General features: G+C 40.9%; 1 protein-coding gene across 1 annotated transcript in view; it reads left to right on the top strand.

The window, feature by feature from the left end:
• TMEM231 (transmembrane protein 231) overlaps positions 1-16,617 on the top strand; it is a 348,641-nt gene that overhangs the window by 15,627 nt on the left and 316,397 nt on the right. The window contains exon 3 of the mRNA XM_044081583.1: positions 6,107-6,235. Coding sequence (XP_043937518.1) covers positions 6,107-6,235 — 129 coding nt within the window. The remainder of the gene's footprint in view (positions 1-6,106; positions 6,236-16,617) is intronic.

The raw sequence follows: 16,617 nt of genomic DNA, 5'->3' as shown, positions 1-16,617 counted from the left end.
GTCAGCAGCAGCATTCCTCATGTTTTGTTTAACTGCTCCCTGCTGGAGTTAGTTGGGAAGCTGTTTGTCCCTCTACCTTCCTGCATGGCTAGCTATTACAAAGGAACATTGGATAAGGATAGTGATATCTAGAGGTATACAGAACACTGCCACATCTACCCATATTTACAGTTGTTACACTTGACCAACAGTTTATCTCATCAAAAGTTATCAGCAAGAATACATGTCACAACCTTCTTATAAAAAGAGCCTTTCATTTGGCCCCACCAGACCAGACCAGACCAGACCAGAAAGGATCAGGATATCACTGTAGATTATTTTGTAGTGCAAAAGCCAACTCAGGACTTCATGGCTTTTTTCATTTTTAGTCGCATAAACAATTTTGTTGCCAAATAAATATTTGAGTGGTCACAGTGCAGTTTGTACTTCCATGCTTACCTAAAACAGCTTGGATAAGTGCTGCAGACCTCTGGGTTTCCTACTTCCGTATCAAGATAGGCAAGATGTCCATGTTGTATCTCCACTTCCAGGTAGGAGCCAGCCAATAACAATTCATAACTCTTCCATTTTGCTTCACCACAGCCCCAGGATAGCCATATGCATGCCTGTTTAGTAACTATCCAGGGGCAGCAGGAAGACAAAATTTTCCATTACCTAGATGATTAACTCCTAGTTTCTTCTTCTCTATGAGATATGCTTTTGAACCACAAACAACTTCTCAAAATGTTCTAACCTTTGAGTATAACAATGAGCCTTGCAAAATCACACGTGGAACCATCGTAGCTGTTTACATGCATCAGCTACAAACTGAACATTTTAACATGGAGAGCCTGTATTCCCCAGGCAGAGTTCAGCCTCTCCAGCGCAAAGTTTTCCTTCCTGCGGTGCCATCTGCAAGATATCACATGAGAGGATTTTAGGGGACATTGTTTTCAAGTCAGGATATTGAAAGCTTGCATGAACAATTTCATATGGTGAATGATTCTGTCTGACTTCGTGCAGAGCACACTATTTCAAATCCCCACTCCAACGGTGGTAGTAACCAAGGACCCCACTGTCATATGATGGGGAAGCCTTTTAAACAGCTAACTGTCCAAGGTGCCTAAACATCCACACATGCCAGTCTTCACTTCATTGTACTGGAAATGAGGGGTGTCTTTCTAACCCCTCTAACATTCCAGGACTCTGTGCCTCAGGGTGTGATAGACATGTATTCTAACAGCATGGCATTGGTGTGATACATGAGCAAGCAAAGGGGAGACCATCTGCTACTTCATGTTAAGACGTTGTGTGGGCTTAAGAATTGCCTGTGTTATCCAACTGCTTTCTGAAAGCCAATTATATTCAAGGTGAAGATGGCTGTGGACAGGCTTATCCAGTGTTTGCTCTTGGGTGGTGCAGAAACTTTTCTGTCACTGGGGCAAGCCTTATTGCAAACTTTTACCTCCCAAATCAGTACCAAGTGCAGAAGGGTTTAGCCCCTTACCCCTTCAGAGCAAATCTGGAGATACACAGACCAAGAGGTGCCCCTCTCCGGGCTTCACTACACTTCCACCATCATTTCCTCTGATGATATGGATCACCTGGAAGGCACAATAACGCAAGTCCAAAGTCATTCTGTTAGACCCACTTTGGCCTTGACATGTATGGTTTCCCTGCTTTTTCTTCACCTGTTGGAGAAAGCTGTCCACCTTTGCCCATTCAGGACCCTGCTATTGTACCTGTCTGATAAATCATAAATGACACCTAGGTCATCACTTCTTCAATGCTTATGTCTAGCTGCCCTTTTTTTTAACTTACATTAATGACAAGTAATCCTTCCTTTCTTTCTATGGTTGCTCAAATAATCACTTCTTCCTCAAAGCCTAACAAATGTAAAATGTATAAGTGAAAGTAGATGAGCTTCTCCTTATGGGACACTCAAGTTGTTTGGATCCATTTGCTGCTTCAAAACCCTCTGTTTTGGAAAACCTAGTTCATATGTTTGACTCTAGACTCAGTTGTTAATTTATTAAGGGCCATTTAGATGCTGAAACAAATTTTCACCAAGGAGCTAATTCCTTATCTCTGGCTTTTCTAAAAGTCTAGGAAACTATTTTTTTGGACTACACAAGCACAAAAATACAGACAAGCATGTCATGTAAGCCCCACAACACTTTGGTACCCACTTGTCATCTGCTGCTGACAGGCTAGTATCAGCAGACTCTGCCTGTATAATTTAGAAGGTTTATTGGGTTTTGTGGTGCTGGTGCCACCATCGGTGCTTCATTGGACCTCCACTTTAGAGGCTTCATAAGTGCTGAAGAGTGTCCACATGTACTTCTGTGCACTTCACCCCTACTGTTCATGAGTGCAAGTGCCTTATCACCCAGTATGTTCTTTCCACCAGTGTACGATTTGTCACTGGCTGTATCTTGCATGTGTGTAACATAACGATACTCATTGGCATAGGTTGTTCTGTCTTGTAAATCCTGTACCAGTGCTTCTTTTTGCCAGGATTGTATTTAGCAGGTGTGCACCAGCCTGAATTTTAATAGGAAAACTACAATGACTATCTCGTTTAGGTGAACAAAGTGAGGAGCTAAACATCTTGACAGCCTTTTTTCAGTTGTGTTTGTTGGCTCTTTTGTGTAGAATGTTATTTCACTATTATATTTGGATAAATAGCCACACCGAAATTGCCTCCTTAAAGAGTGTTTAATGCCTTCAGGTTAGTGTGATAAACAATGTAAACTTAGCTTATATTACATGGTGACAATTATATGTATGTTTGTCTTCATGTGTTACAGATGAATATGCATTAAAAGTTTTGTTCTCAGTGAGGCCGTCTGCATATTTTCTTCTCATGAGGTTGTAAGACAGTAACTGTTATGATAGCAGCATGCAGCATTGTTCCAAGGGAGGATTATGGCTTTATCTTGAAATTAAGTAATAATAAAATATTAAAATGCAATACAATTCTGCATTCAAGCAAATTTGCATTGATATTAAGTACCAAGAATAATAGTATATTAAATATTTAGAGAAAGTAAAACTGTATTCTTCTAGACCCACCACGTACAGCATCGTAGAAAACAATAGGGAGGTCTTCTGTTTTAAATCTGCATGATTACCTGTTTACTACCCCTTGTGATGACTTATCCCAGAAATTCAGCAGACCCACATACGTATAATGTAGGAACCTTACCAGATGATCTAAGTGATCATATGCTAACTTATATAATAAGACAAAAGAATGACATCTCTAACACTCCAGCCTATAGGATATCACAAACAAAGAAACACTTTAACCCTGTACTTTTCCAAAATGAACTTAAAGCTTGTGACTGGAAACCTCTAAAATACTCCCACTAGATGAGGCTGTTAAATATTTTAACTCTAAATTTCTTGCAATCCTAGATGAGCATGCACCTAAATGATCTATTAGAATAAAATCCAAACCAGCCCCCTGGCTAACAAAAGAGACTAGTCAAAAAATACTACTTAGAAATAAAGCTTGGGACAATTGGAGAACTAACAGAACCTCCCCTGAATGACAAACCTTTAGACAGCTGAGAAACATAACTAAAAAGGTTATACTCTCTGACAAAAAGAACTACTATAGTAAGCTACAACAAACACACCATAAGAATCCTCAGAAATTTTGGACTAACATGAATAGGCTCCTCAAACCTGGTCAGTCTAGCACACCATCCCCTCATGATGCAGATCATAACACTCCACTTCAAATAGCCAACAACTTCAACACCTACTTCACAGTACAATCCTTAGCTAGCCAGCTTTCCACTGATAACATGAGGCTCCCTTCTACAGCTGGATCTCTACCAACTTTTAGATTTCATCCTATCTCAACCACGTTCATCTACAAAATCTTACTAAAGCTTAAGCCCTGTACTCCTTCAGCTGACCAGTTACCTTCTGAGTATTAGCAAATAGCAGCTAAAGTTATTGCCTTTCCCATATCCATCCTACTTAATAGAACCATTAATGAAGGAATCATTCCAGACATCTGGAAAATCTCCCACATCATCCCCCTACATAAAGGTGGTAAATCCAACGACTACTCTAATTACAGACCAATAGCTCTCCTATCACCCTTAGCTAAAGTCATGGAAAATTGCATTCACCATCAGTTACTCAACCACCTAACTAAACACAATATTCTGGCTACATGCCAGCATGGCTTTAGGCCATTTCATAGCACTACCACTGCTCTACTATCTTTCACTGACTCCATTAATAAGAACCGTAATAACAACATCCTCTCTTCTGCTCTCTTCATCGACCTTTCAAAGGCTTTTGATATGGTTAATCATCCCCTACTTATAAATACTCTTGAACTTCTTGCTCTAGATACCCCAGTTATACAATGGTTCAAGTCTTACCTTAACAATAGGCAACAGGTAGTTCTCTGGGAAAATAAACTATCATCCCTCCTACCAGTCACCCTTGGAGTCCCCCAGGGCTACATTTTATGACCTCTTCTCTTTTCTTTATTCATCAACAACCTTCACATAGCAGTCCCTGAAGCTACCTGCATTCAGTATGCCGATGATTCCACACTTATATGTTCTGTTAACTCCACATCTGAACTACTCTATCTAACTCAAAAAGTATTCAACTTAGTAGAAGACTGGTTCCTAAAATGCTGCCTTCTTTTGAATGCCAAAAAAAACCAAGCTTCTACGCTTCACACCTACCAGTAGGTTCTCTCCTATTGATTTCTCTATTATATCTAACAACGGTACCCTCATCTCTCCCGACCGCACTACCAAACTATTAGGAGTCACAATTGATAACAACCTTAACTTTGATATGCATATAAATAACACCATTCAAGCAGTGAACAGAAAAATTGGCTCCTTATACAGAATCAAACCCTTCCTAACTCCTTTAGCTAGGACTACCATTGCCCACTCCCACTTAATCTCAACTCTTCTCTATGCTTCTCCTATTTATACTAATCTAAAAAAAGTAATCTTCTCAAACTATCAAACTCCTATAACAATATTGCCAGATTTGCCACTGGCAATGCATTTCAAACACACCACTGTCTGAATCTAAAGCAGCTTGACTGGCTTGAACTCCCTAACATGCTAACTTTTTCTCAACTCACCATTGCTCATAAAATCTTTTACCAACCAAATAATACTCCAATTCTCGCTAACCTCATTACCCCTTATAACAATCTGATTTCTCTACGGTAACTACTTGCTAGTATAAGTAAGTCCAATAACTTGTCAGGCGACAGCCTCTTCTCCAATACTGCTGGGAAACACTGGAACCTTCTACCTACTAATCTAACTCTACTTCCGTCACTGTCACTCTTTAAGCAAAAACTCAAAAGTCACCTAAAATCACACTGGTTATGTCCCTGCACTAACCCTGATTAATTAACCACCTTTCCTTTTTTTCTTCATACTGCCTATGGTTGTACATCTTACTCTATATACCCCTCTATATGCTAAAATCTGGTCTCTGAAAACTTATAACAACAAGTGTTTATGTTAACTAACAATGAACTTTAGTGTATCTCTCTTATCAAACAATCACATGACTGTTATATTATTCACCTACTTAGTATTTTTATTTTGAGTATGCCTTCTTTTGATTGTATATCCCTTTTACTTTTTTGTTACTTTTTTTGTTATACAATTGCATATTACAGTTTGTGCTATGTTGGAGCTTTTCTCCCCGGGCCTCTACTGAAAATGGAAATATATCCAGTTAGACCAGCCCGGTCAACAAATGTAAAATAAATAAATAATAAATAAATAAATGTTTAGAGCATGATTAGGGAAGAGTTACTACCATTATGAAGTAGTAGCATAGCTGGAAAACCTGATGCCGTTTATTTGCATATAGAAGAGGAGAAAATGGAAAGTAGCTTCTTCACTTGTTTCGCTTCTGCCTCATTCTTTGCAAATTGGCTTTAATCCTGAGCACATAACAGTACAAAAGTGGTGTTATGGATTCTGAAGTAATTTACTTAAACTACCTAGCAACAAAGTTCTGTTATCTGTCTCTTAGCCTAGAGCTGTCATTTTTTTTTTGTTTGTTTTGCAGTCAGCTATGTAGCGGTAGTAACACACTGTTTGCTGTTTAGGTGAAGGAGGATGATATAAATCAAGATGGGAAGATGGACAAGTTAAATTTCAGACTGGAACTTCCATTATCGTCTTCTGAACAAGTTTATAGCATGCAGCTAATTCTTACGTTTTCATATCAGCTTTTTGTAAGTATTTGCTATTACTTCCCTACTTTTAAAGTAAACCTTACACTCCAATGGCTTCTACCTTATTTATATTTTTATTTGATATAGATACAGCTACAAAAAAATGAATGTGAATGTCAAACCACAGAGCCCCTTGCAACAACAGCAGCCTTTTGATTTATATTTATCCAGTGGCATTTTTGAATGTTAAATGAAAGAAAGGAGGCTGTGTTTTTCAAGTTTGTATTTCCTGTAATATAAATAAGTGTGTGTCTTTGTTTCTGCTTTCTTTTGATAGAAATACTGTACTATTCATATCTGTGGTCTGGGAACCAGAGATTACCTTAAGGGCCCTGGTTTTAGTTTTCATTATCTAGTCCTTGTGAAACAAAAACATTTTTAATATCCCCTATCACATTCATTCTTCTGTTCTGAAATTATGTGATGTGGGCCTTCTAAAGTATAAGATAAGTAATTCTGCTTGGATTACAGTTAAAATGTGCACATGAGCTTGTGTTATTAGAGCTAGGCTGCATGGGTTTTTCTCGGAACTTTTCCTAACAAGAAAACTTGCTCAATTAAAATTGCTTAGAATATTAGTTTTCATTCTGTTAACCAACATCACTACTGATTCCTTGTATGTTTTTGCAGATGTTTCCTTTTCTAGGGAGTTACTTGGCCGCTAAAGACAGTATTATATGTTCAGATCTACATTTTTTTAATTTAATTTTTTTTATTTTAATAATTTTTGAACCACATCCTTCAGAGACCATCATATCCCTCTCATATTTGTAGATTTGTTCTTAGGACACACTCTTTAGAGACCATCAGATCTCATTGTGTTTCTCTCTTTCTCTCATATTGTCAGATTTGCCCCTAGGACACAATAGTGTGTGGAGAGCTGTGGCTTGAGGCTATCACTGAGTGAGGGTGAGAACATTACTTGTCTGTCCCTGACAGCAGACTTTCTCTCCACAGAGTCTTGTTTGCAAGTACTGCAATTCTAGGCCTTCTTCCATGTGGCACTCTTTTGATAGGACTTTATCAACACTATTGCGTTGGAATGAATGAGCCAGTGTTAACATTTATGTTACACATGTATATGCATACACACACATATACATACTTAGCTGATAAGCATGTCTATTTCTGGAACCACTGATAAATACCATCCACTTTTTCTACAAAGCATAATGTTGCCGAGTAGGTTCGTATCTTCCTTGGTGTACTCAAGTTCAGATGAAGAAAAACATCTCTAGGTTGCCGTTTGATCATTTGAAAAAAAAAAGATGTTTTATGTGAGTAAAAAATGTTCAGGTTTTCTTGATATCTTCTCTTTTATACTTTCTTCACTCTTTTTAGGATTTCCCCCTTTTTTAATAATTCTCCTGTCAGGACCCTCTACTTTTGTTTTTGGCCTAGGCCTTTATCAGATGGTAAAATGGAGCATTTATTCCACCTCTGTCATGTGGCAGGAGAGTTTTTCTTGAAGACAGATACTTCAAGTGTTTATATTGCCTTAGAGTGACTTTAGAAGGGAAAAAAGAGCATTTTAAATTTTATTTATTTGGACATTCTCTTTCTCTGCGAAAGACACCACTATATAAGCTTTTTTTTGTCTTGTAGGTTCATAGTTTACTACAAGGCAATTAATTAGTCCAGTAGGCCATTAGGAACCTAACAAGTGCATGTTCTTGTGATGGTTTCCTCTAACTGTAATGTAGCTGTAAGATGACAGTCTAAGCTGAATGGAGTAAATAACCAAGAGCACTGCATCAAAAATAAAAAAATCTAAGAGTTTTATTCCACCACAATAAGAGTTTAGCACTTTCGTCAAAAGTACATAAAATAGACTTCTTCAGAACTACATGCCACACATAATATGCTGATTTAAAGGACCACTACAGGAAAATAATTCAAAAATATATATTTTTTCACTTTTCCTTAAGTTTGGCTCTTTGCAAACCTGTATGTACCACAATGAAGTAGTAAATACTAATTTTATTCTGTTTGTACCCCTGACTGCCCTCCTGGGGGCAGACATCCTGATGTCAATTAGTTCTGTTCTAAAAGAAAATCTTTTTTTTTTTAAATACTCTTTATTATTTTGTAACAAAAGATCTCAACAATAAACAAACAACAAGACCAACTTAACTGATTAACTATATACACTTATACATTGCCCATACGAGAACTTAACAAAGAAGAAAAATTAAAACACCATCATATATGAAGTAACAAGATTCAGAAAAATAAACATTAAGTCATTTCAAGATATGATCAGATAACAATCTCCAATATTCTTTAAGATATGGTCTTTGGTTAATGTTGTGAGACAAATATTTATGTGCTTTAAGGTGTTTCATAGCCAGAGTCTTAAAACCTCCCCAAGATAGTAAGTGTCTTTCCTTACAGTTCATAGAGATATAGTACTTGACTAGCATAAATAGGGAACTGTTCTAAAAGAAAATCTAGCCCATAATACACTGCAAGTCCACTGTATTTGAGATTTTAGTGCCCATAGCTGTACTGTTACAGTACTGTTCCATTCACTTAGAATGGAAGAACTGAGATGACAAGCTGTTTTTCAGAGGTCTCAGTAAAAGTATAATTCACTGTCATGCAGTGCTTCCTACAAATGTTTTTCATGCTGATGTGTTACACATTCTGTGGAAAAAGCTTCTAGAAATAGTGTCTCTTTGCTGAGATATCAGCCTTATTTTAGGCATTTAACTTTCATATGCCTCAGTTTCTTCTTCAGTTACTCCTCCCATATACCAAGGGAATAGCTAGCAAGGGTATCACATTTCCTGCCCTGCAAAGTTCAGCTATTCAGTCAGCTTTACATGACAATACACATCAAACAGATTTGCTTGCTGTCTGCCTGGTGTGCCAGTTAAAAGTGTTCCCTCATCTCTCTTACTCCTATCATATTGAATAGCACTTTTACAGTAAATCTTGTTACAAAAATGCTTTTTCTCAATCATTCATACAAAGGAGTTTAAGTATTCCTTTATAAATGTCTGTAACATACACTGATTACCATTCATCTTGTCCACTGACAGATTGGGCTATGTTTGCAAAATAAAAAATAAATAAATAAAATAAAAACCACAACTTGTCCACTGACAGATTGGGCTATGTTTGCAAAATAAAAAATAAATAAATACAATAAAAACCATTACTGTTTGTCATTTTTGCATTTAAGTTACCTGTAACACATTGCATTTAAGTTACCTGGCACTTGCTCACTAAAGCAATTATATGTCAGCACTAAAAAATTAAAAGCACTACACCCTCACAAACTCCCCTTGAGTACCTTGTTCCCCATTGGTCCTTTTTTTCAATTATAAAGGAATTCCCAATACTATTCTAGCATGTCCAAAGGTCAGTTGTCAATCTCCTCTCCGGTCCAGCTGGTGAATCTGGGAATCTTGAGGCAATGTTACAACTGCCTCATGTACACAAACATCCCTCTCCTCCTCCCAACAAATTCCAACACATGTGAGAGATGCAACCATATAGCTAAACTAGAGGCTAAGCTCTCTCAACTCAGTACTGGCGAAACCTGTCAGGAGGAGAAGGAAACCACAGTCACTACAATTCCAGTCTCACATAGACTTACCACAACAGCAAACCAACACATAAACACACAAAAACATACTCGGAGGCCCTAAATAAAAATCTGCCTAAGCAGCAGAGACCTCCAAAGCAGACACCCAAGCAACCGCTACCCCAAAACAAAACACGTGCAACACATAGCTCACAAAGCCAGTGTGCCGAACAGTTACAGCCCTTAAGGCTAAACAACACACCTGATACACTTGTAATAGGTGACTCTATCGTCAGGCACACTGACGTCCCGCTCACCAGGCTGAACAAGGAGAAGGTCACGGTGAGCTGCCTGTCGGGCGCTAAGATCCGCCACATTACACAAGCACTCAGGTCACGCCAAGGCAAGTACAAATATGACTCAGTCATTGTCCATGCTGGTGTGAATGACCTGAGACGTACCTCCCTGGACTACATGAAAAGAGACATAGAGGAGCTCTCTGAGCATGTGGCCCAGGCCGGTATGACCCTGACCTTGAGTAGCATCTTACCCTCACCAAGAATGATGCCACAATATGAAGACAAGATGATCAATTTCAAAAATTGGCTTAAGTATTGGTGTCATTCAAAGGGGATCCAATGCCTGTCAGCCTGGGATGACATGCTCGACAAGCCACGATGCTTCGCTAGGGACGGCTTGCACCTGTCACCCCTGGGCTTTCGGATATTGGCAAAGGCTCTTGCTACCCCAGTAGTGCCTTTTTTAGGCAAGGCTCAAAAGACAAACCCACCTCCATAGGTATCACAAAGGATAAGAAACTAAGAGTAATGCTACTCAACGCCAGAAGTCTAAGCCTCAAGATGCATGCACTCAAAACTCTCCTTAGCATGGAGAACATCGATATCTGTGCAGTAACAGAAACCTGGTTCAAGGCTCCCGAGAGCACCCCAGCACTACCAGGTTATACCTCATACCATGCTTTTTGGCCCCAAAACTTGGACTGAACCAGAAAAGGAGGGGGGAGTATCAATATTCGTCAAAGATACCCACACCTCCAGGTTGGTGGCACAGCACGAAGCATCAGAGACTACCCATGTGCAACTAACAGTGGGTAAAACTGCCTTCCAGTTTATAGCCTGCTACAGACCACCCTCCCAAACCCAGGAACCCTACTCGGCCTTCCTGAGAACACTGGAAAATATGAAGGTCTTTCCAAACACCATTATATTGGGCGACTTCAACTACCCAAACATAGACTGGGAGCATTACTCTAGCTCCAACACCCTAGCTCAAAGGTTCCTAGAATTTATAAACTCAAATGCTATGGAACAACTTGTTACCACTCCCACAAGAGGGGAAAACATACTGGACCTGATCATCACCAACATGGGGACTCTATGCTCCAGACCAGAAGTGTATCCCTCACTGGTAAGATCAGACCATAAATTAATCTCACTGGATATTCACATCCCGACCCCACCCCCTGCCCAGAAAACCACAGTGAAAAACTTCTCTAAAGCAAATTTCACACTCCTCAAAACAGAGGTGGAATCCTTCAAAGCCCCTGGGCCTGTGGAAAATACGGCCCAGACCGCAGAATCCTTTATAAACGCATTCTATGAACACCTTCAGGAATGCATGGGTCATGCAATCCCAAATAAAACCAAGACCCAATCCTCCAAAGGCAGACGTCCTGTCTGGTGGACCCCAGCCATAAACAAACTATACAATAGAAGGAGGAAGCTACTATATGATAGAGCAAAATCCCAAAAAGGGAAGGCATCTCTGATCAGTGTTAGCAAAAAACTACGGGCACTCATAAGGCCAGCTTCGAGAGAAAAATTGCACAGGACACTAAGGTTAATCATTATTGCCCTGGCACAAAACCATTATAACAAGGCTTTCTTTAGTTATGTTAGGAACCTGGGTAGGAATTCCCAGATATGCTCAGAATTAGTCTGAAATAACAAAAAATACACCGAACCCACAGACATTGCCAACATCCTAGCTGACAGGTTCAGCGCAAACTCCCCCCCCCACCAAAAAGGCAAATATCTATCCCAGCAGAGTGCTGCCCCCCTGACATCTCAGATGCTCAGGTAAGAGCCGCCCTCTCCAAAGCAAAAAACACAGCATCAATGGGACCAGACAGTGTCCCGGGCTGCGTCCTACATGAACTCCAAGAAGAGCTAAACCCAAACATAAAACTACTGTTCAATCTCAGCCTTACCACAGGATACGTACCCAAAGAGTGGCGTACAGCAACAGTGGTCCCTCTCCACAAAGGTGGTGCCTCAATGGATCCTGGAAACTATCGCCCTATGAGCCTGACTAGCTTGGTCTGCAAAGCTATGGAAAGGATCATCATGGACCTCATAAAAAAAGATATTGGGGACCTACAGACACTGGATCCTACCCAGTTCGGCTTTGTTAAGGGCAGATCCTGCCTCTTAAACCTGGTCAATTTCTTTGAAACAGTCACCAAGGCCATTGACGAGGGGAAGGTGGTCCACACAGCCTACCTGGACCTCACAAAAGCCTTCAATACAATACCCCACTCGGGCATTATAGATAAGCTCACCAGCTTAAATATAAACCCCTATGTCACTAGATGTGTTGCAAACTGGTTCAAGGACAGAACCCACATGGTTAGAATTGCTGGAGCCATGTCAGACTCCAAACCAGTTACAAGTGGCATCCCACAAGGCTCAGTCCTGGGACCTCTCCTGTTCGGTATATATTTCTCGGAGGTACAGGCCAACACGGAAGGACTGTGGCTGACCAAGTTCGCAGATGACTGCAAACTGGGTGCTATAATCGACTCTCCAGCCGACACAAGCATCCTCCAAAAGGGCCTCATAGAAACAAACAACTGGTGCCAGAGTCATGGCCTCAAGCTAAATGCCCGAAAGTGTATAGTCATCCCCTTTGGCAAAAACAAAGTGCCCACAAATTACCACATAGGTGGTAATCCATTAAGTACGGAAGAAGTAATTAGGGACCTGGGGACCCAAGTTGATAGCAGTCTCTCATTTGACAACCACGTGGCCAAAGTGGTTAGAAAAACATTTTATGTAGCCCACCTAATCATGAAGGGCTTCACATCTAGATCAGGGGAGGTCATCGTGCCTCTTTACTCATCCCTCATCAGGCCCATAATTGAGTACAATGCCCCTTTTGGGATGTACCTTACCAGACACCTGCAGCAACTGGAAAGACCCCAAAAGTGCCTCACCAAGAGGATTAAAAGGCTCAAACAGATGCCATTTGCTGCCTGGTTAAAGAAACTTCAGCTCTACTCAGTGGCATACCGCCTGCTCAGAGGCGATCTGTGCCTGACGTATAAAGCCATGTCCAACCTGGAATTAATGGACATGCTGCACCTCAGAAAATCCAAATCCCATCGAGCTACACGCTCGAGAGACTTGAACCTCAGCACTGAAATAAATAGGACATGCTGGAGGGACAGATTCATAACCCAGAGGCTCTTTTCACTCTGGAATAAAATCCCAGTCCAGGTTAGGCAGAGTCACTCACTGACTCTCTTCAAGAGGAATCTTGATGAGTGGATGGAGGATCATAGGTTTACCCCGGGTATCACTTCTGTGTCACTGTTAGACAGAGGCACAGTATACAAACCTCGAAAACGGGCATAGCAAAATTAATTTAAAATGGGTGGCGAAAGCCAAACACACTCTGGCTAGGCTTATAAATGCCCTAGGGCAGGTAGCCTAGTATGAACCTATGAACAACTCTAAGAATATAGACATTTGCCTTACATAGAATTTCAGTCCTTCTGAAACCTCCACACTAGTCTATTGATGAGATGGTTTGTGTAGTTTATGGCAGTGGTAAAAAGGAGCAAAATAACCTTTGGAAAATCAGGACAGAGAGGATCCCAACTCAGAGAGCTTCTCTGTCTATCAAATCAACCCACTCATCACATTTTTGATAAACGTTCCAGAGCTGGGAAAAAAATTGCATTTCCGGACGTGATTTTAAATGGCATTTTTATATCCTGTATGACTCTCTGCAAATGATGTCAGGCAAACCACCTAGCAGTATTAGCTAGTGCAAGTGGAATGCACCGACTCCAGGGGTTCCAGTAAATGCTTTCCTGTCAGTCTTGCCAGGCTATATCACTCTGTTTCACATCACCCATGCTAAACATATATACTGGTGAATCATGCTGCCTTTCCCGTCTATTCACGACACAGACTACATATAAGCTGGTAATGTCAGCTCTGGGCACCTCTAAGTCACTCCATTTAAGAGGGTTGGTCTCATCCATGCCATGCTACGTCATTCTCTTTGACACATCCAATACTAAAACACACAATGAGAGAAAATGTACTGGTGAGTAATGCAGCATCGCGTACCTCTCCACAAAACAGTGCTGCAACAACTGTGGCCAACCAAGCTGCAGTTGATGTCAATTCAGGCCACCCAACAGTTGTTGCAGCAAGCCCACCGTACTGACATCATGTCATCCCTAAACAGGATTGGTGCCAGTGCAGCTCAAGCTACATTGTTCAACGTTACATCTCACTCACACACACACACACTCTATCACACACACTCTATCACACACACACACACACACACACACTCTCGAGACATTCAGACACATACAGGTATACATTCACAAAGGTAGACTTGCAAGCTAACATTAATTTCACACAATTCCCCCAACTCATCTTAAAATAGTGATGTACAACTTGTGTGCAATCACGGTTCTGATGCCTCAAGCTCAGTGCAGCTACATTCAGTTGAAACAAGCACAGTGCAATATCCCCCTCTGTTTACCTAACTGGACTGCCATTGCCCCAACTAGTCTTCATCAGTCTTGTTTTGTATCACAGAATGCTACAGATAACCAGTGTGTCATTCAACTCTGTTTACTTTTCTCATGTCTCCACAAAGCAATGAAGAAACCGCTATGGGTGACCCAAGATGCTGTTGATGTCTACTTTAGGTACCCACTATGTCCTGAAGCAAGCCAATTGAATAGATTTTAGATGCTGCACCCAAAAGTTACGTGCCAGTCCATCTCAGACCCAGTTCTCCCATAAACCCATAAGCTTCCTAAATGCATCTTGTATGGGACCTGACAATATTCCTGGCTGTGCTCTTTAGAAACTACAGAGTGAACTGGTACCTCACCTGTGTGCCTTGTTTAATCACAGTCTCACCTCAGGCTTTGTCCCTACTGAATCTCACACTTCTATAGTCATCCCTCTATACAACGGAGGAACGAATTCAGACCCTGGGAAATATTGCCCCATTACCCGGACAAGTCTTATAAGCAGAGCTATGGAACTAATCATCATGGACCTAATAAACAAGTATATAGTGAATCTCCAAACTATGGATCCCACACAGTTTATTTTTGTGAAGGTTAGGTCATGCCTGCTCAACTTGGTCAACTTCTTTGATTCAGTCAGCAGAGCTGTGGATGAAAGCAAGGTGGTTCCACACAGCCTACCTTTTTCTGGCCAAGGCCTTTGATAACATTCCCCTCTCAGGAATCATAGAAAAACTCACTAACCTATGCATCAACCCCCGTATCAGTAGTTGTGTTGCAAACTGATTCACATATACTAACCACAGTGTGACAGTAGCTGACTCAAAGTCAGACTGCTGACCAGTCATGAGTGTGGTCCCACAGGCATCGGTCTTGGGTTCTATCTTCCCAGAAGTCTGGTCCAATAAGAAGGTACTCTGGCTGACAAAGTGCACAGATGATTGTACGTTGGGAGCCATTATTAACTCTCCAAGTGATGTTGACATCCAGCAGACAGGCCTCACTGAGACCAACGACTGGTGTCAGAACCATGGCCTTAAGCTCAATGCCAATAAATGTGTTGTCATTCCCTTTGGGAAAAAACCAGCTCCCATTAACTACCACAATGATGGTAGTCCACTGAACACACAAGGCATTATGACAGATCTGCGAACACAGGTTGACAGCAATCTCTCCTTTGACCACCACACTGCCACTATGGTCAGAAAGTCCTTCTATGTGGCACATCTCATTAATAGGGGTTTTGCATCCAGGAAGAAAGAGGTCATGGTTTCCCTCTACTCTTCCTTTATGAAGACAATCATTGAGTACAATGCCCCATTTGGCATGTACAACACTAGACACCTGCAACAACTGGAGAGGTCGCAAAAGTACCTCAGAAAAAGAGTATCCTATGCCTTAAACACTTGTCCTTTATGGACACTCAGTAAAGTCCAAATATTCTCTTTCTCATATCTCCTACTTAGAGGTGATCTCTGCTTGCCTTATCAAGCCATATGCGACCCAGCCATGTTAGAAATGCTACATCAATAGAATTCGTAATCCATCTGCAGCACATGCTCCAGAGTCCTCAACCTCATTTACCACAATCAACAGAACGGGCTGGCAGGACAGGTTCATAACCCAGAGACTGCCCATGCTATGGAACACACTTCCCATACATGTCAAACAGAACACCTCACTGGCCCTCTTCAAGAGAAATCTTGAGTCGATGGTCAAATAGAAAATTCACCTAGGGGATCACTCCAGTCACTCTAAATCGACAGATGCACTGGAAACTAAGGTCAGGTGGCACGATGCCTGGATAATCCTATGGGCTAGGCTTGTGTAGGCTCCAGGGCCATTAGCCTATTACACATATATGAAACGATGAACATATAAACATTACTAGCCCTGGAAAATGCTGACATCTGTGCAGTTACAGAATCCTGGTTCAAAGCTGCGCAGAGCACTTTACCTGGTTACTCATCCAATCATACTTTGAGACCCCAAACTCTGGGTAGTAAACCCATGGATTTTCAATATACATTAGAGACATACACACCT

Source organism: Protopterus annectens, chromosome 8.part1, assembly GCF_019279795.1.
Source record: "Protopterus annectens isolate FY-2018-M chromosome 8.part1, PAN1.0, whole genome shotgun sequence".
NCBI lineage: Eukaryota > Metazoa > Chordata > Ceratodontiformes > Protopteridae > Protopterus > Protopterus annectens.
Note: the sequence above shows the minus strand (reverse complement) of the source record. Positions and strands in the feature narration are given on the sequence as shown.